Genomic DNA, 24556 nt, shown 5'->3' on the forward strand with positions numbered 1-24556 from the left:
ATGATCCTGCTCAGGTAGCTAACAAACTGAATGAATATTTTGCATCTACATTCACACATGAGGAGTTATTCAGCGAGGGGAATGCCAGAGGTGTATTCAACTCTGGCAGTAAGCTAGAGAATCTTGTAATAACTGAGAGTAAAGTGGAGGAGAAATTGTTGAAGATATCCCAAGAAAGGCGCCTGGGGTGGATGTGATCTATCCAGTTATATTAAAGGAGGCAGCAAACGAAGTAAGCAACCCTTAGCCATAATTATGAGAGCTACCTTGGACTCAGGGGAGGTACCCATGGACTGGAGATGTGCAAATGTGACCCCAATTCACAAAGCAGGACAAAGGGCGACACAAGTAATTATAGAAATGTTAGTTTAACTTCTGTTCCTGGAAAATTAATGGAGGCACTGGTTAAAGAAGCACTGCAGGATCATCTAGACAAGACTTCAGTTATAGCTCAGACACAGCATGGTTTTGTTAAGGGGAAGTCTTGCCTGACCAATTTGATTGGATACTATGATGCAGTCACAAAAGAACTGGATGCAGGGAATAACTTTGATATTATATACTTGGATCTTAGAAAGGCTTTTGATACTGTTGCACATGGAAGACTGCTGCACAAATTGGAGCAGTGTGGCATTGGAGGCAAATTGCTGCTATGGATAAAGGGGTGGTTGAGGGGGAGAAGACAGAGAGTGGTAATCAATGGACACTGCTTATCGTGGACTAATGTTATTAGTGGAGTCCCTCAGGGTTCAGTATTGGGTCCATTATTGTTTTCTGTATTTATAAATGATATTGATGATGGCATATCAAGCTTAATGTCCAAGTTCGCAGACAATACGAAGGTTGGCAGGGTTGTCAAGGACACTACTGACACTATGCTACTGCAACAGGATCTGGAAAGGTTGAGCAGATGGGCTGAGAGGTGGCAAATGAAGTTTAACATTGACAAATGTAAAGTACTACATATGGGAAACAGCAACCCCAGAGCAACGTATCAACTCTGTGGTACTACACTGACAGTGGTAGAGAATGAAAGGGATCTGGGGGTTTTTGTGCAGGCAGATATGAAGTTCTCTGAGCAGTGCAGACGGGCTGCAAGAGTAGCTCATGGTGTATTGTCAATGATATATAGGAAATTTTCTAGCAGGGATAAGGAAGTGATTATTCCCTTGTATAAGGCAATGGTCAGGCCACACCTAGAGTACTGTATACAGGTCTGGAGGCCTCATTTCAAGAAGGATGTAGAGATGCTGGAACGAGTACAGAGAAGGGCAACAAGATTAGTGAATGGAACAAAGGGGTGCTCTTACGAAGAAAGGCTTAAGTTTTGCAAATTACAGTGTCTGGAGACTAGGCACCAGCGAGGTGATCTGATAGAGGTGTATAAAGCCTTGAATGGTTTGAGCATGCTCAATGCTGATGGGATTCTTCCTCTTGCTCAGAATAATCACCTGACAGGGCATAAATTCAAATTGAGGAAAGACAGATGTAGGATAGACGTGAGGAAATTTGCCTTTAGCCTGCGGGTGGTTGGTTGGTGGAACAGACTTCCATCCCTTGTCGTGGAAGTTGATAGCCTAAATAAGTTTAAGGCTCAGCTGGACAGGTATTTCGAACAAACAGAGGGGTGAAGTTGAAGTGGTTATTTATTTATTTATTTATTTTTTTTTTTTTGGCTGATGCTGCATAAGCTTGCTTTTTTGCATCAAATGCCTCTGCTAATGCTAAGGTAAATAAATTCACAGGTCATCTGCACATATTGAAATCTTTCTTAGTGTGAAGAGTTCTGAAGGAAACTTAACCCAGCAATAGTGGCAGGCAACTCAATTTTTTATTTCTGGAAAAGTTTTTGGTGTTTTTGAGTTCTGTTTGAAGTGTAGCAAACCTTTTGCTAATGGATTATAATACTTTTTTAAATGTAATTTTTTTTTTTTTTAATAAATTTGAATATTATATAGGTTAGTGCAAAAGCATCATTTTAACATTAGCTATCTACCAAAGTAGTTAAATTAATTAATTAAATTGGCATAATTTTGGTTATATCTCATATTGTGAATACCTTCACAACGAGTTGCCATGGTATTGTACTACCTCAAATAAGTAACACTTCACCAGTTGAGAAGACTACTGTTACTTATTCTCAGTGGATATCATCACCCATACAGCACCGTTTCAAAGCTTGTTGGCTTCTCCTCGGTGGGTGGGCAGGTACTCTGGCGTTGCAGTAGTGGCAACCCAGTTATAAAGTATAACTTTGCAGTATGAGAAATGCGTTATGTTGTGCAGTGATATAGACTATAAAATATTTAAGGGCAAAGGCCTCATGCTACAAGGTAGAATGACTAACATATAGGTTGGTGTTGTTATGAAGTTATACTTCATAACTGGGTTGTCACTATTGCAACACCAGGGTACTTGCCCACCCACAGAGGACAAGCTTTGAAACGTCTGGGTGGTGATATCTGCTGGGAATAAGTAACAGTAGTCTTCTCTACTAGTGAAGTCTTACTTATTCAAAGTAGTACAATACCATGGCAACTCGTGAAGGTACTCCCAATATAAGATATAACCAAAATGATGCCAATTTAATTAATTAATTTAACTACTTTGGTCGATGACTGTTAAAATGATGCTTTTGCACTAACCTATATGTTAGTTATTCTACCTCCTCGTAGCATGAGGCCTTTGCCCTTAAATATTTTATAGTCTATGTCACTGCACACCATCAAGCATCTCTCATATTAAGAAGTTATACTTCATAACTGGGTTGTCACTATTGCAACACCAGGGTACCTGGCCACCCACCGAGGAGAAGCCAAGCTTTGAAACGGTGCCATCTGGGTGGTGATATCCACTGAGAATAAGTAACAGTACTTCTCCACTGGTGAAATGTTACTTATTGGAGGTAGTACAATACCATGGCAACTCATTATGAAAGTATTCACAATATGAGATATAAAACGATGCCAATTTAATTAATTAATATAACTAGTTTGGTAGATGGCTACGTTAAAATGATGCTTTTATACTAACCTATATGTTAGTCATTCTACCTCGTAGCATGAGGCCTTTGCTCTTAAATATTTTATAGTAAATTTGAGTATTTAATTTGTGTAATTTAGATGTTATTTTCAAAAACAAAACTCTTATTAATTCTGCTGAAAATAAAAAATATTATAGACATAAAATATAAACATGAAAATTGAACATGTGCCCATATTGCTACTTATATATTATGTATTTAAATTCAAAAATATATATCTAATGCCAGGTTCTATGAAACAGTAATTAACTTTAATCACAACCAAATAAAATATTGTTTTATAGACATTTACTTACTGGATCAAGCCAAAGCTAAAACCAGTAATCCCTTTGGTTTTTAGTTGCACCAAAAGTTGCAGACCTTGAAGTGCACCTCAAGCGTAACATAGCATCAATACATTGCCTGTTGTTCTTGGACTCTGGAAAGACATAAGAGATACTATAAACATAGAACAACTCATGGGGGAAGATCCTACTCCATCTGCATGAGATTGGCTAATGCTAACCTTTCTAGTGCCCTTGGTTGAAGAGGACATCAGAAATTCCTAGCCGACCGGGCTAGCCGAGTGGGTAAAGTACCTGCCCAGCAACCCAAAGGTCGCGGGTTCGATTCCCGCCTCGGGCTTGGATCAAAGTACTGCAAAAACCTTGGGAGGTGCAATATGGCCACAGAAGCCGATGCGCCAACAACTACCAAATCAAATCAAATCAGAAATTCCTTTAGTCATTGACAGGAATCAAACCCAGGCCTCTCCAAATGAGTTGAAGATGGTGATGTATTGCACTAATTTAAGCTGTTGTGTAGGGTTTTAGGCACATTAGCAACTTAGGCCATATTGCATATAATATATGTATAAATTGCACGTGTTGTGTGGTCAATTTTCTCAATGAAAAACCTGAGTTTCTATGAAACAGAAAACTATGCTGCCTTCATCTAAGACCAACCAACTCAGCCACATCGTGAAAAAGACTCATAAAAAATCCTCATGTAATTGACAGGATTCAAACTCGGGTCTTTTCCACCTGGTGTGGGGAGGACACTGATTATACCAATTGCACTACCCATGAGGGCACTAAGGACTGCCTAGTGAACACTGTACTGGAATGTATCTTCTCTCATTTTTTGAACTGGGGTGGTAGAACCCTGCACCCTTTCCTATTTATACCAAGCTGGAAATGCATACAATAATATGTGGATACAGTAGACTCCTGATTGTGTGGGGATGGAATAAAAAATTGATTTAAATGTCTTAAAAAAATCAATTACAGTACCTACTTACTTACTTACAATAATTTATTTTTAAATTTAATTGTTTTTTAGAAAAATACTGCTTAGAGCCCCACAAACCCTTAATCTGCCACTAGGAGTCTAGTGTACAATCTTGTTCCTTAGGAATTTGTTCAATCCTTGCATCTGTGCACACACAAAAAGGTATTTATTCATTGTTCATCAGTTAATGTGTGTGTGTGTGTGTGTGAAGCAGGTGGGCACATTTTGAGTTGCAGTTGTTCAGTAGGTACATACCTATTTTGCTTGCATTTATTTCAAAAGTTTTAAAGTTACCCATCATGTTAAAAAGAAAAAGAATCGTTCTTTCAATACAACAAAAACTTGAACTCATCGATAAATATGAAAAAGATGTTCGGGTGTTCAGCTTTAACAAAAGAGTACGATGTTGGTGAAAAACTGTACTAGATTTAATAAAGAATAAAATTAAATTAATCAGATTTGCTGGAGTTTTAAATAGCACTGGTGATATACAATTTTTTTTTTTTATATATTAAATGCATATCATTCATAATCCCAATTTTTTTGCTTATTTTGCTGATTATTTGGGAAATCGATTATCCAGGGAAATTAATTTCTCAACATTCTTGGTTAATTGGGAATCTGCTGTAGATGGCTAGTAGAGATGGGCCAAAAATCATGTATCTATTACTTTGTCACTAACATTAAAAAAAAGTCACAGTTAATGATATCTGTGATAAGTATCTGCTACTAAATCACCATTTGCTCATAATGAATACCGTTCGTCTTGGTATTTGTCATGAGCAAGAGTATGTACTGTCAGCTGCCAGGAATTTTCAGTTGTAAGCTGCAGTGGTTAATTCCTTGGAGATTAATTATTTGAAAAAATCTTTGCTTTTTGCTTCGGTTTTTTTGGACACTAGATTCAGTAGCGTTTACACAAAGCGTACCAGCGACAGATTTGGTTTCTATGAATATTGGTTACATGCATGCACATACACGTAACTGGTATCACATGTTACCAGTTACATACACGTAACTGGTAACATGTGATATGCCTTACATTCTGTAAGCATCACTTTTAATCTTAAGGGTGATTTTGTCACTGATAAAAGTAATTGGTACTTTTAAGGAGCAGTCAGAGTTATCGCCGATAGGTAGAAATCACCATCTCTAATAGTAAAATATCAATGAATATTAATATATAAATTTGTAAATTGCATTATTTATAATATTATTTTGACTGAAATATTAATAGTCTTCTGTATTTTCAGCTTTTATATCTCATTCTGCATCTCTACGTAAAGTGGACTTCATTTGTCTTAGTTTGCTACCTGACTTAAGAGGTAAAGTTATTCTTGATGTAGGATCAAGGTTGGGAGCAATTCTGTTTGCTGTAAGTGATCCAAGTTAGTTCACTGTGCATTTTAGTTATTTTAATAAGACTTTTTCAATCACATAAGAGTTATGTACAAGAAGCATATGAAAAGTAAGAGTACAAATTGTATAGAAAAAAAAAAACAGTTGCTAAGCAAACAATTGAAATAATGTAATTTTCTTACATGGGTGGGAAGTATATGCAGTAATGGCCAGGAGAATTTTCTGCATGTATTTCTATGCATTTCATGTCAGTACAGATATGGCAATGATGATGATAGAAATATGGACAAATGTTGAGGCATGAAGTGTCATCCAGGTGTTGCATGGCAATGACATTCACAGAATCACTGTGAACATGTGATTCTGTGAATGTAGTGAATATGCCAAGAGACTGACTGCTGTGAAAATTTGATCTTGCTTCATGAAAATATTCTCTGCCAGCCATGCAGACTTCATAATGTTTCAAGTGATAATAGGTGGGAGATTTTGGTACATTCATTACTATTTAAGACTTTCCACCTCTTGGACTACCACACATTTGTGCTGCTTAAATATATGTTGGAAAAAATTTGCTGATGATGTAAAGGTGGCTGAAGTCACTTGACTTTAATATCCTTGTGGCAGTTTCTATACACTCATCCACCAGGGGAACAAATGCCTAAACTGTGGTTGTAACTATGAAGAAAAATATTATATTTTAAATGTTATGTAAAATTTTTAAAAATAATTTTATTATATGTGTATATAAAAATATTAATTGTATTGTATTGGGTTAAGCAGCATTCTGCGTCAGTTCGTGCTTCATGTTCTACCACATCCGAATTAGCATATCATGCCATTGCAGATGGATACACATTTCTTCTTCATTAAGTCAAAATCCTCAACATTCAACATAATTATACAAAATTACTCATAGCCAAAACCCTTGAAATGAAACTTCACAAAAACTCGATTAATCTTCTTGGCCCTTTTCTCATTTCAGACTTCTGGTCGTATATACACATGCACCAGGGAAGGAGTAAATCTCTTCTCATTTTAAATATCATACACATTATGCTTCTATACTATCTGTGAACTCAACACTATGTTGAAAAGCTTTGTCAGCTTTAAGGATAGTATTTTATTCGTAATTCTATTTGTTCTTTATATTTCATTTTATGATGCTAATGTCTTTTTTTACACTCTTTTATATTTGGGATGATTTATTATAGTTCTGAATGTCAACATTGGAGCCTATAATTGTTGATACCAGATATTTTTGATCATCTGTTTTTTTTCGAGTGCTGAAAAAATTCATTTAAATAATTTATAAAATTTTAACTTAAGTAATATAGCGGGAATCAGAATTGAAGGGTTTCATAAGAAAATATTGAGGTAAGCTTCTTCATTCAATGTAATATGAAAATATCTCTCTCTCTCTATTCATTAAAAAAGTTTTCCTCCTAGTTGATATTTATTCAAGCCAATGAGAGAAGAGGGTGGGGCAATTGTGTCACCACAAATGTGCAGGTAAATAATTATATCGGTGTCTTCAATTGAAAGAAGTTGTGTCTATAGCGTTCACCACGCATGGCATCATTTGATGTTCCATTAAATGTCATCTGAAGAAGAGACCCAATATAGTTTGTATATTTGTAAATAGTTTAGTATTTTGTAAATATTTTAAATATTTGTATAGTTTGTAAATATTTTAGTCCTGCTCTTTCAGAGGCAACAGTATTCCTCATGCATTATGGAACCTGAAGCAAAAGGCCTTTTCCTAAGTGACCTATGTAAATGCAGGTAAATAATTACATAGTGATATTTATTCCACCTTGAGAATGCCGCTTGGTCGGGCAGCCAATGGGAGAAGAGGGATGCAGGTCATGTAGTACAAGTGGGCGGGGCAGTTACATCACTACAAGTGGGCGGGGCAATTATGTCACTACAAATGCACATAGGCGCCTCCATAGCCAGGCGGGAAGGAGCAGCAATGCGTAGCACATGCTTCTTGATTAGACCGGGGTTCGAGCCCGTCACCACCAAATACGGAGGATGCGGAAAGGTCAGGGAATGACCACCGCATATCCACAGAGCAATATGGACTTAGTTGCTAATGCTCCTAAAAACCAAATAAAAACAAACAAATGCACAGGTAAATAATTACATAGGTCATTTCCTGATTAGATATTGATCATAGTGGCACAGTGTTTGGGTAAGGCATCACCTGTGGTTTCCCACATATGCACCATCAGTACTCTTGTGATGAATACAGAACCTCTGTAAAAGCCAGAAAAGCGTGTGTTGCATGTGTAGTTTGGTGTTGGGTTCTGTTGTTTGTGCTGGCTTCTTGGTCACAGGGCCCCTAGTGGGACTCCACGTTGCCCACCACCAGCACTGGGAGATGAGCCAGGCTGTCCACAGTACACTGGCTGCTCTCCATCAGGGGTCACCTGAACTTCCTGATGGAGAACAAAAGGGGAAAAAAAGAGGATGAGTGAAGAAGATAGCTGAAGAATGGGAGGAAGAACCTCAGTGCATTGCAACAGGTGTGCGTTTTACGTAGAAAAGATTTAACTTACTCCGTCATACCTCTACATTTTACATAGAAAATCATGCGCAGGGGTTGATGAGCAAAGCGAGCAGGGGCGAAGCCCCCTAGTATATATATTATATATGAAAACCCCAAATATGAAAGGTATTAGAACTTATAGTACTTAGTACTATAGCATTGGTGTACATGCACCTGTTCCTACTCTTGGTTACCTTTACACAGCCCATGTATTTACTTGTTCCACTGTGACTCCTAACGTTCCTGGAAATCTCCATCACCTTGCTTTCCAGGCTGCTGCTCATTCTAATCAAAGCAGTGCAAGAATCACTTTTGCCTCTGCATGAGGCCACTATTAACCTTTTAGTCTGTGTATCCCCCATGATATATCTAGCCGAGTGGGTAAAGTACCTGCCCGGCAACCCAAAGGTCGCGGGTTCGATTCCCGCCTCGGGCTTGGATCAAAGTACTGCAAAAACCTTGGGAGGTGCAATATGGCCACAGAAGCCGATGCGCCAACAACTACCAAATCAAAAAAAAAAAAAAAAATCCATGATATATCATTGACAGTGCAGTACATGGTAATATAGGTAGTGCAATACTTGGTAACTCATTGTGAAGGTAGTCACGATATTAGATACAATTAAATCAATGCCTTTACACTATGATTGTAATTTACTTTTATGAGCTAACTGTGGTGTATTTACACCGATATTTTATGATATATTTAAGCTCAATCATATTGTTTTGCGCATTTATATTTTACTGTAGCAATAATTATATTATAAAAATGAATGTCATGTAATACCCTTTATGAATTTAATCATGAAGTTTTTATATTTTATGATAATTTTTTTTTTTTTTTTTTTTTTTTTTTGTCTAAACCAAGATACCATTTGGAAACAGCAAAAATTCTTACATATTCATTATAATATGAATATGCAAGGATTGTTTCAACGATGAATACTATAATGAAAATTCGTGCAATTTTTTGAAATTTTTAGGTTCAAGTCTAAATATCTCTCAAATTGAACAAAATTAATACTTTCCTTTTATTTTGAGAGGCATGACTAAATTGTATGGGCAAAAGTCTCAAATGAGGTGTTCGTCAAAGCACAATTGAGTTATATGCAAAAATCTTAAATGGGGCTCAACTTGTGTAAAATGATATTCCATGCACTTATTTTGTTGAAGCCTTTAAATATATATATATTTTTTTTTTTCATTGAATTTTCGGTTTAATAGACATAGCTATATTACACTGTGAATACTAATTCTCTAATAATAATACTTATAAAATGATGTAAAGAAAACCTGCTTTTTTTTTTTTTTTTCATGTGTTCTTAGTTTTTTATGCTTTGTGATATAGAATATTTCAGTGAATTTGATGAAATACAATTAATGATAGTATTCTTGCCAGTGATTAGTTGTAATTGCCTGTGATATTATTAGCCATATGGTGCAAGGAAGCTTGAGGCTTTTGCTGCACCAGCAGAGAGAGAGAGAGAGAAAGAGAAAAAAAAGCAGAAGGGAATCACCAAGAAAGAGAAGAATGATGATATCTAGCTCAGGACCCTGAGTGTGCCAAGCCCATATTCACCAGATGTGAGCCCCTGGGGTTTATGTGGTTGTGACAGAGTATTAACAGAACATGTATTTTTTTATTATTATTTGTAATTATTAACTTGTTTCCTAAATGTTCATTTACAAAAATGGCTCCTAAATTTTTTTTTTATTTCTCAGCCAAAACTGAATTGATTTGAGTAATTTTTCTTTCAGAATAATCATTAAGATGTTTGATCATGCCTTCATAAATTGACATTGTATAAAAACATTATGGGAATCCTTCATAAATTGTGATGCATAATGGGAATATTACAGACAATAACAAACTCTCAGTCATTTTGAATTGCAAATAACCATTTTGTGCTTTGTAATAATGAAAAGAAAGAAACACTCTTAAACTCATGAAACTCAGTTCAGCAACATGACAATGAGAAGAAAGCAAACACTATTAAATGGGAATAATTTCAAGGAAAATTAATGTGTAGTATATGAGTTGGCAAAGCTTCATTTGTGTATAGCAAATTTTGTATGATTAAATTGTATGGGCAAACATTTAAAATGAGGCTTTTACCAACATAATTCAGTTATATGCAGAAATCTCAGATGGGGCTCAACTCATGTAAAATGAATGATGTTCCATGCACTTGTTTTGCCGAAGCCTTTGCTCTAAATTTACTTGAGTTTCAAGGAAAACTTAATATTGCTGTCATGGAATTTTTTACAAAAATACTGCTGTCTGTCAGTATTTTTGTAAAAATACTGACAGCAGTATTTTGAGACCTGCATAACTTAATAGGACCTGCTGTCAAGGAATTTTTGTAAAAATTCCATGACAGCAGTATTAAGCTATGCAGGTCTCAAAAGGTACAGATATTTAAATATGGCTTTTGGTATGTTGCACAAAATATTCCCATCACTGGTTTAAGTATGCTGACATTTGGCACTTTGAAGATGGTGTTTCATAGACATTTCAAGTTTTTTTTTTTTTTTTTTTTTGTTTGTTTATCTACAGTTTTACAGGTGCATCAGCAACTGACTATGCTTATGGTGGAAAGATATAAAGGTGAATATTTCAAATGAGGTGCAACACATGTACACTGATGTTCTATAGCATTTGTATTCCTGAAGTGTTGCTCTAAATTTATTTAAGTTTCAAGGAAAATTTAATATCACTCTCATGAGAATTCTGTCAGAATCAATAAATACATATATCATCATCATGAACTTTGTCTGGCTTAGGTCTTTTAAGACCTGTTCCGTTGTAGCTCTTGGAGGTGGTCTTGATCTCGCCATCGTTGTCTTGGTCAACCAACATCTCTCTTGCCTGTAGGTTTGTAGTTAAAGGCTTTGGGATCCGGTCTGGGTTCATTCTTTCTATGTGGCTGATCCATTTTTCCTGATACCGTTTTATGTCATTTACTATGTTATCTACTTTTAATTTCATGCGGACATCTAAATTTCTTTGGTGGTCTAGCCTTGCAAATATGTGTGCATATTTCTTATTTATGACCCAAGTCTCACAGCTGTAGAAGAGGGCTGGTTTTGAAGTGATGTTGTGCAGTCATAATTTTGTTTCAGTTGTAATTTGTTTTCCGAAGTGGCATTTAATCATTCCATTCATTTTATTATATTTCTGTAGTTTAGTGTGGATGTCTTTCCCTTCATTTGATATTAAATTTCCCAATAGGTGAAGTCAGATATTTATTCTGTTATTTTATCATCAATAACAATTTTGACTCTTTGTATGTTTTTTCCACATAATCCCATTGATTTTGTTTTTGAGGTGGAGATTTTCATCTTGTACTTTTTACCTATTTTATTAAGTTCATTTGCTGCTATCTGTAGTTCATCTTTGGATTTTGCAATTATAACTTGATCATCAGCATATAATATAGTTTGGATTTTATTTCTGTTGTTAATTGTTTGTTTCCATTCTCTAAGAATTTTATTGATGTAGGTATTAAATAAATTTGGTGATAGTCCACATCCTTGTTTCACTTCTTTATTGGTTTTAATTGGGTCTGATAGTTGGCCATTAGAATATTTTATACAGACTTAAGTTTTTATATAGGCTTTGGATCGCTTTCCAGAGTTAGGTTGGGATATTTTCTTCACGTAGAATCTGCCAAAGTTTTTCCCAGTTTATATTGTCATATGCTTTTTCATAATCAGTAAAGAGCAGAAATGTTGGTAGATTGAATTCTCTTCTTTTCTCCAAAATTTGTTGTAGTGAGAAAATGGCATCTATTGTGCTTCTCCCTTTTCTGAACCCACATTGTTCTTCTTCTAAGAATTGTTCAGTGTATTTATTAAGTTTATTCTTTAGTATATTAGAGTATATCTTTGCAGCAGTTGACAGCAGTGTTATTCCTCTGTAGTTGTTAGGGTTATTTCTGGAGCCTTTTTTGTGTAAATTGATTACTATTCCTGTTTCCCAATCTTTGGGTATCTGTTACTTATGCCATATGATGTTAAATAATTTTAGTGGTGCATTTTTTAGTAAGGTGCCCCCATATTTAAATAGTTCTACATTCAAATTGTCTATGCCTGGGCTTTTTCGGTTTTTTGATTTTTGTGATATTAACTCTAGTTCTTCCATTGTTATATTTTTTTTTCTTCATCTTTGGTTATCTTCCAATTCCCTAATGCCTGGGTTATACCATAGTTTGGAATAGTGTTGCTTCCATTCTGCTTGGGAGATGGAGTTGGTTTTATTTGATCATTTGTGTATAGTTGTAATTTCTTAAAAATTTTAAAACCTCTTCTCTGTGGGCCCGTGATATCACGTTCTAAAGATTTAACAAATTTATCCCAGCCGTCAGATTCTTCTGGTTAGTTTTCTGACTTCTGCTCGAAGCTTTTTATATTTTATGTGTAGATGTAGGTCTTTAGTTTGTAGGAACAGTTTATAGCTCTTTTTTTTCTCATTGATTGTTTGTTTCAATTCTTCATTCCAAGTTCTCAGCCAGTTTTTATTTTTTATAGGTTTATATCCAAGACTTTCTTCAGCAGCTCCCAGAATTGATTTTTTCATGTTTGACCAGATTTCCTCAACATTATCACTTTCATCTGATTTGAGTTTATCTTTCAATCGACTTTCATACAAGAATTTAGTGCTTTCGTCTTCCAACAAATGTATTTTTAATTTCTTAGTAGTTTTTGTTGGTATTTTCTTCTTTTTATTAAGATAATTTCTTTTTATTTTGAAAGTGCTTTCTACTAGGTAGTGATCACTGTCAATTTCACTGCCTCTGAATACTCCAGTGTCTCTAATTTTGTCATTTAAATTTTCATTAATGATAATATAATCTATTATAGACTTTGTGTTTCTTGCTTCCCATGTGAATTTATGGATATTCTTGTGTCTGAAAAAAGTATTTTTAATTTTAAGTTTATTAAAAATGCAGAAGTCTATCAGACATCTTCCATTATTGTTGACCACGGGTTTGCCTTCTGATCCTATACATTTGTCTACTGATTGAGCACCAACCCTTGCATTAAAATCTCCTGCTAATATGAGATACCCGTTTTTGTTAGTTTGGTTTATGATCTATTGTAATTTGTCATAAAATTCTGTGGTTTTATCAATGTTGCCTTCTACTGGTGCATAGATGCCAATGATTGTTATTGTATAAGATAGAATTTTTAGTCTTAATTTCAATATTCTGGGTGATATCCAGGAGTAGTCTAATATTTTGTTTTCCCATTCTTTCTTTATTATAACAGCAACTCCCGATGATGCCCACATTTCACATGGTACGCCGGAGTATATCATTATGAAGTTACCTATTTCTTTGGATTCTTTTTTCTTTTTTGTTTCGGTAATGACTGCTATGTCAATATTTCTATTTTTTAGTTCCATGGTCAATTCATCTAATTTGTGATTTATTCCCCTAATGTTCCAAGTTGCTACTTTAAGTTCCTTAATCGTAGTCCTATATCCATTGCCTAGGTCGTTACCCTTGAGATCCCTCCAGTTTTTTCCCTTGAGCTTATTTCGAGTATTTAGAATGTCCCCTGGATAGGTTACCAGCCTTTCGCAGGGTAAGTCTAGTGGTGGGGCTGCTACCTTATAGCCTCTAGATAGGCTTCAGGTACAGCATTTCCTCTGTATATGATGGGACAGTTATGCCGCTGTGACTCAGTCGCCAGAGCCTCCTCTGTAGAAACTGGTCAGTTTGCCCCGAGAAGGTGAGGTTGACATTTGGGTAGGAGAGGTTATGGAATGCACGTCACCACCCCTTGAACACACCCAAAATACATATACAAAATCATAATTCTAAAATCATTTTTACTTTATAGTTCAGCTTGTGGCTTGGATCAAATTTTTCAGTATGGCAATTGACTTTTTGTGGTATTTGTTTCTAGAAAATGCCCTACTATACATACATTGAATGAACATGGTTTAGGATGACTCCATGATAATACGTTTTATTATTATGGAGTCATCCTAAACCACGTTCATTCAATGCTTTATGTTTTGTTTTTCTCATCATCATTTATATTCTTATCATGTTTGTCTTCTTTGAAACTGCAAGATTTATCTTTTAAAATTCAACTCGTCTTACCATCTGAAATTAGTATATTGGTCTACACCCTGTCATCCGTACAAAGAGATGGAAGTTACACTAGATGATGCTAAGTGGCAGAAACTGAAACATAACATACAAAAAACATAAATTTTAAATTATACGAAGGATATTTGCAGTAGTAGTAGTAGTAGTAGTGGCATGTGATGCAAGAAAGCAAGTGTATGAGCTTACGCAGCATCAGCCAAAAAAAAAAAAAAAATCACACCATTCCCTCCAAATGCCTGTCCAGTTCCTCCTTAAATTTATTTAACCTATCAACTTCCACAATGACAGGTGGAAGTTTGTTCCAGCAATTAAACCCCCGCTGGCTAAAGGCAAATTTCCGCACATCTATTCTACATCTGTCTTTTCTTTTCTAAGGGGGCATAAATTTGAATTTATGCCCCCTTAGGTTCGTAATCTGAACAAGTGGAAGGATCCCATCAGAATTCAGCATGCTCAACCCATTCAAGGCCTTATACACCTCAATCAGATCACCGTGCAGTTGCCTAGTCTCCAGCCACTGCAATTTGCAGAACTTAAGCCTCTCTTGGTAAGAGGATCCCTTCATTTCCCTCTCCAATCTTGTTGCCCTTCTCTGTACACGCTCAAGCAAATCGACATCCTTCCTAAAATGAGGCCTCCAGACCTGTACGCAGTACTCAACACATGGCCTGACCATTGCCTTATACAGAGGGACAATCACCTCCTTTTCCCTGCTAACAAAATTCCTATATATAATTGACAAAAACCCCATGACCTGCCCTGGCAGCCTGTCTGCATTGCTCAGAAAACTTCATATCTGACTGCACAATTACTCCCAAGTCTTTTTCGTTTTCTACCACCTTAAGTGTAGTACCACACAGTTGGTACTTTTCTCTCGGGTTACTTCTACCCATATGCGGTACTTTGCATTTGTCAAGGTTAAACTTCAGTTGTCACTACTTAGCCCATCTGCCCAAATTATCTAGATTCTGTTGCAGTAGCACAATGTCATTAACAACCCTGCCAACCTTTGTATCATCTGCAAACTTCGACACTAAGCCTGATATACCTTCATCAATATCATTGATAAATATACAAAATAACAGAGGACCCAACACCAAACCCTGTGGGACTCCACTAATAACATTAGTCCACGAAAAGCAGCACCCATTGATTACCACCCTCTGTCTTCTCCCACTCAACCATCCTTTTATCCATTGTAGCAACTTACCCTTAATACACAAGGGTAGTGTTGTCAAGGCTTTAGTAGATAGAGTGTGGTCCCACTGTAGCACCTCAGAGTACAGAGATAACAAAATTATTCGTGTCACGGCAGACCTCAAGAAATGCGGCTACCCCCAGAGGATGTTGGGCAGAATTATTAGAGGAGCGGAGTCCACCCATACTGAGCCGTTCGCCCCTGTGAGCACTGCATACATTCCCTGCTATCCGGGCCTTTCAGACCACATTGCACGAATAATTCGGGGGTGCCAGATACGCTGTGTGCAACTCTCGGGACGGAGGTTGTACACTGATATCTTGTGTCAAAGACCCCATAACGAAAGAAGCCAACAGTGGGGTGGTATACGAAATTAAATGCCCGGATTGAGGGGTGTGTTATGTAGGGGAGACTGGATGACGACTGAAAGACTGTCTGGGGGAAGCATATGAATACAATAAAGTCCGCAAACTATGGGAAGTCTGCCGTGGCAGAACACTTCTGGGAGAAGCAACATCAAATCTCCCCGGAGGATGCTGTCATCACGGATCATGCACAGGGGTTCTGGGACCGTAAATGGCTTGAGAGTTTACATATTGGGGCAGCTAGCAATTCCATTAATAGAGACAAGGGTGTATGCTTACATCCCCTCTTTGAAACCGTTGTTCTTGGGCGAGATGAACGGTTTCAGCTAGTGTGCTCCCGAGCCATTTCTGGTTCCGGTGCATAAATGGGAAATTCCAGCCATATTCCCGAGGAACCATGTGACGAGTGCCGTGCATCTGCTATTTAAGGATGTGCCTCACAGCAGAAATATGCTGTTGAGAAACGAGACCGCTGTCTCCGAAAGCTACAGTTACGGTATTTTATTAACTGTTTTTATCGCTTTTATCATCATATTTTATTATATATATTTTATTGTAAAAATTAAATCACATCATTTTTAGACTACTATATATTTTATTTTATTTTATTTTATTTTATTTCATTTCATACGCTTGTATTTTATTTTATTGTAAATAAAGTGTTTTAGTTGCAGGATTGAAATTTGTTTATTTGAATACCAGCTGGCGTAAAATCTAATTGTTCAATATGAATTGTCCCAGCCTTGTATTCCTATTTGGAGGCTTCTGAGTTGCTTGATAATTTATATACATCCCATGCAATTTTCTTCTCTGTCACGAGAAGAAAAATACATGGGATGCATATAAATGCATCCCATGCATTTATATGCAGTCTGTCGGGAGTCCAAATATTTTGTATATCCTTAGCATTTGCTTCATGGCCATGTGATGGAATCGAATGTCAGATTGATTGGATTTGGAGAAAATTATGTGTGAACTTTGGAGGTAATCCAGTGAGCAACTTTGATGCTGTGACTGCTTTTCTTTGCATGTAAGATCATTATCCAGAATATGTACCAGTTTTATTACTAATCTACACAGTCTTAATTGAAGTTTTCTTGAGGTAATTAGCTCTGATTAGCATTAGTTGAGGCATATGCTGTAAGAAAGTAAACTTATATAGCATCAGCCAAAAAAAAACAAAAAAAAAACAAAAACCCTTCCCGTTTCACCCATCATTCACTCCAAATGTTTGTCTAATTCAGCCTTAAATTTATTTAAGCTATCAACTTCCACAACAACAGATGGAAGTCTGTTCCAGCAATCAACTACCCCTGGCTAAAGGCAAACTTTTGCACATCTAGTCTACAATTGTCTTTCCTCAATTTGAATCTATGCCCCCCCCCCCTCAGGTTTTTAATCTGAGCAAGCTGAAGTATCCCATCGGCATTGAGCCTTCTTAAACCATTCAAGGCCTTTTACGTCTCAATCAGATAACCTCGCAGGTGCCTAGTCTCCAGAAGCTGCTACTGACAGAACTTAAGCATCTCTTGGTAAGAGCACCACTTTGTTCCTCTCACCAATCTTGTTGCCCTTCTCTTTACTAGCAACTCTACATCCTTTCTAAAATGGGGCCTCCAGACTTGTATGCAATACTCAAGATGTGGCCTGACCATTGCCTTATACAAGGGGATAATCACCTCCTTGTCTCTGCTCATTATTTAACTACTGTAGTTACATCAGATAGTATTGTACCTTCATTATTAAAACTCCTTCTCACGTGCACAAGGCATAGATTATTATAGTTATTTAAAGATCAATGGCTGAATCACTGTTTATTTCTTTGTTTACCAGAATATTGTAATGTATTAATATTTGGAATGGAAATAGATATGTATGAATACTTCTGGAGTTGTCTTAATACTTCATAAATAAAGTCAAGAGTCCTTATATTATTGTTGTATAAGTTATTCTGCGCCTCCGCAGCCAGGTGGGAAGGAGCAGCAGTGCATAGCACACACTGCTTGATTAGACCAGGGTTCGAGCCCGTCACCACCAAATACGGAGGATGCAGAAAGGTCAGGGAATGACCACCGCATATTCCCGGAGCAATATGGCCTTGGTTGCTAATGCTCCTAAAAACCAAATAATAATAACAACAACAAGTTATTCTGTTTAATGGATATTAGATTAACTTGTAATAACTAATTGGTTCTGTTATTTCTCTTCTAGTTATATATTAACACAAAAGCTGCTAAGATTATTGGTGTAGAAATGAATGAAGAGTTGTGCAAAGTTCAAAATACAATTATTCAGAAGCATGGAATGGGTAAAAGGATTCAGGTATTTTCTTACTGAAATTCTCAATTTTCATAGAATAACTGAAAACTGTGTATAAATTATGTTCAGTAAAGTAGTTGTAACTTTTTTCCCTTTTATATCCCTGGACATCTTTTTAAAATATTATGTCTACTCATTAACTGATAATTAACTCATTTTTCCCATTTTTTTTTTCACTAGCTAAGCTGCGAATTTCATCAAATATAAAAAGAAATAGAAAAATCATGTATAGATAATCTGCGAACAATACTGATATATTGATAATAGCTTGCAGACTCCCCCTCCACTCACCTTACAGTACTCTCTTTGCATAGCTCCAGGAATCTGCAGGTTTCAGCATGGAAACCACTGTTTTATAACATATGAAAACTGTTTATTAGCATTAGCATTAGTAGAGGCAAGTTTATGCAGCATCAGCCAAAAAAAAAAACCTTCCACTTCACCCCTCCTTTCGTTTGAAATACCTGTCCAGCTGAGCCTTAAATTTATTTAGGCTATCAACTTCCACAACAAGGGATGGAAGTCTGTTCCACCAACCAACTACCCGCTGGCTAAAGGCAAATTTCCGCACATCTATCCTACATCTGTCTTTACTCAGTTTGAATTTATGCCCTCTCAGGTGATTATTCTGAGCAAGAGGCAGTATCCCATCAGCATTGAACATGCTCAAACCATTCAAGGCTTTGTGCACCTCTATCAGGTCACCTCGCTGGTGCCTAGTCTCCAGACACTGTAATTTGCAAAACTTAAGCCTTTCTTCGTAAGAGCACCCCATTGTTCCATTCACTAATCTTGTTGCCCTTCTCTGTACTCGTTCCAGCATCTCTACATCCTTCTTGAAATGAGGCCTCCAGACCTGTATACAGTACAGGCATACCTCGAATAACGAATAGGATGCGTTCCACGAAATTACTTCGTTAAGCGAAACTTCGTTTTCAGAGGTAAAAATACTATGGCCAGAATAGGGATACGTTCCTACATAAAGAAAATGAAAAGCTTTTTTTTCGAACAAAGAAAAGTTTTATTAAATAAACAGTCAACTTACATACAAAGTGAAATCACATTTTAAAATAAGAGTCTAAAGTTGATTGTTTATGCTTTTTTCCTCTTTCATTTAACAATTGCCTATATGGAGTTATTGCATTTAACACTGAGCGCTTAACAATAACACTTCTTCCTAAATCAGGATCATTTTCACTAAAAAAATTCATTTAAGCACCTTTTTAAATCTTTGGTTGTTAACACTTTTTCGGCAGGAACTTCTTTAACTTCGTCTTCATTATCTTTGTCTTCGTTGCTAACAAGGTTTTCTAAATCTTCCACTGAAAGACCATCATCTTCTGCATTCAATAAATTCCTAACATCCTCTTCATCGACATTTTCGAAACCTATTGATTGAGCCATCTGGATAACTTCATTTCTAATTTCTTGGATGTTATTTTCTTCTTCTAGTACAACTTCTGGCCATATTTTGCACCAAACTCCATTTAAGCATTTCTTAGTGACTTCTTTCCAAGAACTATCAATGTTTTCAATTGCGATTTTAATGGTGTAGTTTTTCCAAAAAGTTTTAACTGTCATTCAGGGGAATTTAACTTGCATCAGGGAAGTTGTGTTTGCTAGAAGAAACACAACTTTGACAGGAATGCATGTGTCCAACGTGTTAAGATCAGTGGGATGTCCCAGAGCATTGTCTAACAACAAAAGAGCTTTTTCTTCAAAGTTGTTTTTTTTTGACAATACCATTTTACTTCAGGACAAAAGTGGTTAACAAACCAATCAGTAAATAACTCCTTGGTAACCCACGCTTTTCTATTTGCTTTCCATATTAGAGGTAAATTCATTTTTATGTTACCTTTTAACGCCCTCGGATTTTCTGAATGGTAAACTAATAACAATTTTAATTTATAATCGCCAGAGGCATTTGATCCAAAGGGTAACGTTAAACGGTCTTTGGCTGCTTTGAACCCAGCAACTGATTTTTCTTCAATAGAAATGAAGCTTTTTGTTGGTAGCCGTTTCCAGAACAAACCGCTTTCGTCAACATTGAACACCAAATTTGGAAAATTTTGACGTTCAATTATTTCATTTAGTTTTTCTGGAAACTTATTTGCAGCTTCTCCTGTTAATTTTACACTATGAATCCTGGCCCGTTTTTTAAATTTCTCAAACCAACCACGAGAAGCCCCAAAGGTTTCCGTAATTTCTTCAGTTTGTTTAGATTTCATGTGATTAAACTGGAATATTTTTTTATGTTAAATGGGGCTTGAAATTGCCGACTTCGTTATATCGAAGCTTCGTTATCAGAGGTAACGTTAACCGAGGTATGCCTGTACTCAAGGCGCAGCCTGACCATTGCCTTATACAAGGGAATAATCACCTCCCTATCCCTGCTAGAAAAATTCCTGTATATCATTGATAAGACACAATGAGCTACTCTTGCAGCCCGTCTACATTGCTCAGAGAACTTCATATCTGCCTGCACAATTACTCCCAGGTCCTTTTCTTTCTCTACCACTGTCAGTGTAGTACCACAGAGTTGATACGTTGCTCTGGGGTTGCTGTTTCCCACATGTAGTACTTTACATTTGTCAATGTTAAACTTCATTTGCCACCTCTCAGCCCATCTGCTCAACCTTTCCAGATCCTGTTGCAGCAGCATAGCATCAGTAGCGTCCTTAACAACCCTACCAACCTTTGTATCGTCTGCAAACTTGGACATTAAGCTTGATATACCATCATCAATATTATTTATAAATACAGAAAACAACAATGGACCCAACACTGAACCCTGAGGGACTCCACTAATAACATTAGTCCACGATGAGCAGTGTCCATTAATTAATACTCTCTGTCTTCTGCCACTCAACCATCCCTTTATCCATAGCAGCAATTTGCCACCAATGCCACACTGCTCCAATTTGTGCAGCAGTCTTCCATGTGCAACAGTATCAAAAGCCTTTCTAAGATCCAAGTATATAATATCAAAGTTATTCCCTGCATCCAGTTCTTTTGTGACTGCATCATAGTATCCAATCAAATTGGTCAGGCAAGACTTCCCCTTAACAAAACCATGCTGTGTCTGAGCTATAACTGAAGTCTTGTCTAGATGATCCTGCAGTGCTTCTTTAACCAGTGCCTCCATTAATTTTCCAGGAACAGAAGTTAAACTAACATTTCTATAATTACTTGTGTCGCCCTTTGATCGTCCTTTGTGAATTGGGGTCACATTTGGACATCTCCAGTCCATGGGTACTTCCCCTGAGTCCAAGGAAGCTCTCATAATTATGGCTAAGGGTTTGCTTACTTCCTTTGCTGCTTCCTTGAATATAACTGGATAGATCCCATCCACCCCAGGTGCCTTTCTTGTATTTATCTTCAACAATTTCTCCTCCACTTTATCTGAATTATTACAAGATCATCTAGCTCACTGCCAGTGTTTACTTCATCTATGGCATTCCCCTTGCTGAATAACTCCTCATGTGTGAATGTAGATGCAAAATATTCATTCAGTTTGTTAGCTACCTGAGCAGGATCATGAACAGTTGAACCATCGATATCAAGTGGACCAATCTGATTCATCCCCTTCCTTCTAGAGTTTACATAAGTAAAGAACTCCTTCCTGTTTTTCTTTGCATCCCTTGCCAAAGATTTCTCGTAATCTGCCTTCGCCTGCCTAACCTCCTTTGTAACTTGGTTACAGATCAACTTATATCTATCATAGGCTTCTGTGTCACATGTTAATTTATATGTATCCCATGCATTTTTCTTCTCTGCCATATTGTCTCATTAGTTCATCTGACATCCATTTAGGCCTGAACCTTGAACAATATTTCTTAGTTGGTATGTAAAGCCTAGTAGCTTCCAAGATAAGTTCTTTGAATGCTTCCCATTTTGAGTTTGCTGTTGGTAACATCATCAGTTGGTCCCACTGTATAGAATTTAAATACTGTCTCAGACCATCGTAGTCGCATTTACGAAAGCAATAACCCTTCCCTTTACCCCGATGGCAGTTACCTCCTTGAGTAAACCCCACTTCAGCACACTGTGATCACTGCCACCTAGTGGTTCCTGTATCTGCAGATTCTTAATGCATGAAGAATCACTACTGATAATCAAATCAAGAGTATTGCTCCCTCTAGTTGCCTCCCGAACATGCTGATTTAGAAAACAATCATCCAATAAATCCACAAAAGCCTTGCTAGTGTGTGAGTGACCAACCCACAAATTCCAGTCAATATCTGGGAAATTAAAATCCCCCATTATAAGACTCTCTGATTTACTGGCCCACTCTATTTCCCTGTACAGTTTCTTATTATACTCATCAGAGTCATTAGGCCTATAGCACACTCCTACTCTCAATTGATCTCCCAATGCTTATGTCACACCAAACTGACTCGACACTGCACTGTCCAGCGATGTCAACTGGCTTCACTTCCTTGGATTTTATGTGTTTCTTAACTAATAGCATAATCCCTCCTCCCTTCCTATCCTGTCTATCCTTTCTGTAGACGTACTCCCCAAATTCCAGTTCTGCATTACTTATATCTGTGTGACACCATGTCTCTGATATTACAACAATATCTGCCTTTGATGCTTTGAGCAATACCTCAAATTCATCAAATTTATTTACCAAACTCCTAGCATTGGTGTACACGCAAGTTTACATGCACCTGTTCTTTTTATTAGCTACCCTAACACAACCCATGTGTTTACTTGTACCCCAGTGACTCCCAGCAGTCTCTGAAATATCCTGCATCTTATTTTCCAAGCTGCTGCTCATTCCAATAGAAGCAGTGCAAGAATCACTTTCACCTCTGCCAGTGGCTACTGTTAATCTATTAGTCCTTGTCTCCCCCCCAATCTAGCAGATAGCATCAGCAAACATTCTTGCACCCTTTCTATTTAAGTGTATCCCATCCCTGTAGAAGCAGTCTCTCCTGTTAACAAGTACAGACCAGGGTGAAAAAAATTCTACCCCTTGAGCCTTGCACAATCTTTCCAGGGCCAAATTGATCAATAGGGCTCTCATCATATACTCTCTCCTATCGGGTCTGGGCAGAATTGCAGACACTTTCAAATTCAATCCTAATTCCCGGCTTTTTTTCAACAGTGACCTGTACTTGTTAAGTAATTCTGCCGGTCTCCTACTCTTAATATCATTAGTGTCAACGTGTACAACTATATCACCTTTTGTGCCCTTAAAAGATGATATCCGCTCTACAAAGTCATCAACCTTTGCCCCTGGCAGACATACCCTGGTCCTGTTCCACCTATCCTTTTTACAAAGCATGTTTCCCGTTTCCCTGACAATAGAGTCACCAACAACTACTAGTTCCTTTGGGATCAGCGCAATCTGCCTTGTGGGTTGCCGCTGTGTTGCGTGATGCCCAAGTGCAAGCTCTGGGGTTGGTGTGGGCAGCTGAGAGCTTGATGAGCCCCTCACTTTTAATCCTTCTAGGGCATCCACCCTGTCCTTCAAGCTCTCATATAGGCCCATAACAACGCTGAGTTATCGCCTGATTTCCTTACACTCCTTGCATCGCGCACATACAAAGACATCCCCCATGGCAGTATCATGTCCCGTACCTGACTGCTCCACAAACATCAAGCAAATAGTGCATTTTAAAAGACTGTGATTCAGAGAGCAACTGCCCTCCTCAGTTCTCCCCTGAGCCACAGCACTCCCATTAGCTTGAGCCTTTTGCTTTGCTGCTCTGGTCTGAGTCATGATTTCGATAAAATTTCAATTTCAGTACAAAATTAAAACCCTAAACTTGTATCCCAACACAGTTATATATTTATGTTTCAGTATCGAGTGTTATCTACGAAATCCCTTTATATAACTTCCGTATCAAGTTAAGTATTAATTATTTATTTTTGCTAATTATTTATGTTACGTAATCTAAGATGGTTATTACTCACTGTTTGATATTTGTTTTTTTATATGCTGCATTTTTTTCTTTCTAATTCACCCAGAAACAAGTTACAACAAACAAATATAAATTTGTTGTTTGATCATTATATTTTGCTTCTATAAATTTGATGTTAAGATTTTTGACACTGATCTCAAAAATGACCAAAACTTATGAAAATAAGTTATTTCATAAGTTATTTCAGAATGTGAAAGTGGTTCAGAATTTACCATGGACAGATGTTGGCTGTCATGTTTGGAGGAGAGGCATAATGTTATATATGTGTGGGAGGGGAGGTGCCAAGTTATTTATTTCTGTAGATTAGTGCTTATTACATTAAGTGGACATGTGACTTACTCAGAAGACCGAAAAAGAAGGGTAAGCATATGAACCATTTATGGACGGGGGACCCAAT

At 37.0% G+C, this 24556-nt stretch overlaps 1 protein-coding gene across 2 annotated transcripts in view; it reads left to right on the top strand.

The window, feature by feature from the left end:
- Window positions 1–24556, top strand: part of LOC150075390 (uncharacterized) — a 51743-nt gene that overhangs the window by 23296 nt on the left and 3891 nt on the right. For both annotated transcript variants that reach the window (XM_090388700.1, XM_090388698.1), the window contains exons 4-5: window positions 5566–5687; window positions 18119–18229. In XM_090388700.1, coding sequence (XP_090244826.1) covers window positions 5566–5687; window positions 18119–18229 — 233 coding nt within the window. The remainder of the gene's footprint in view (window positions 1–5565; window positions 5688–18118; window positions 18230–24556) is intronic.

The sequence above is a fragment of the Mastigoproctus giganteus genome, chromosome 14 (genome assembly GCF_048544385.1).
Source record: "Mastigoproctus giganteus isolate SK-2022 chromosome 14, ASM4854438v1, whole genome shotgun sequence".
Lineage (NCBI taxonomy): Eukaryota > Metazoa > Arthropoda > Arachnida > Uropygi > Thelyphonidae > Mastigoproctus > Mastigoproctus giganteus.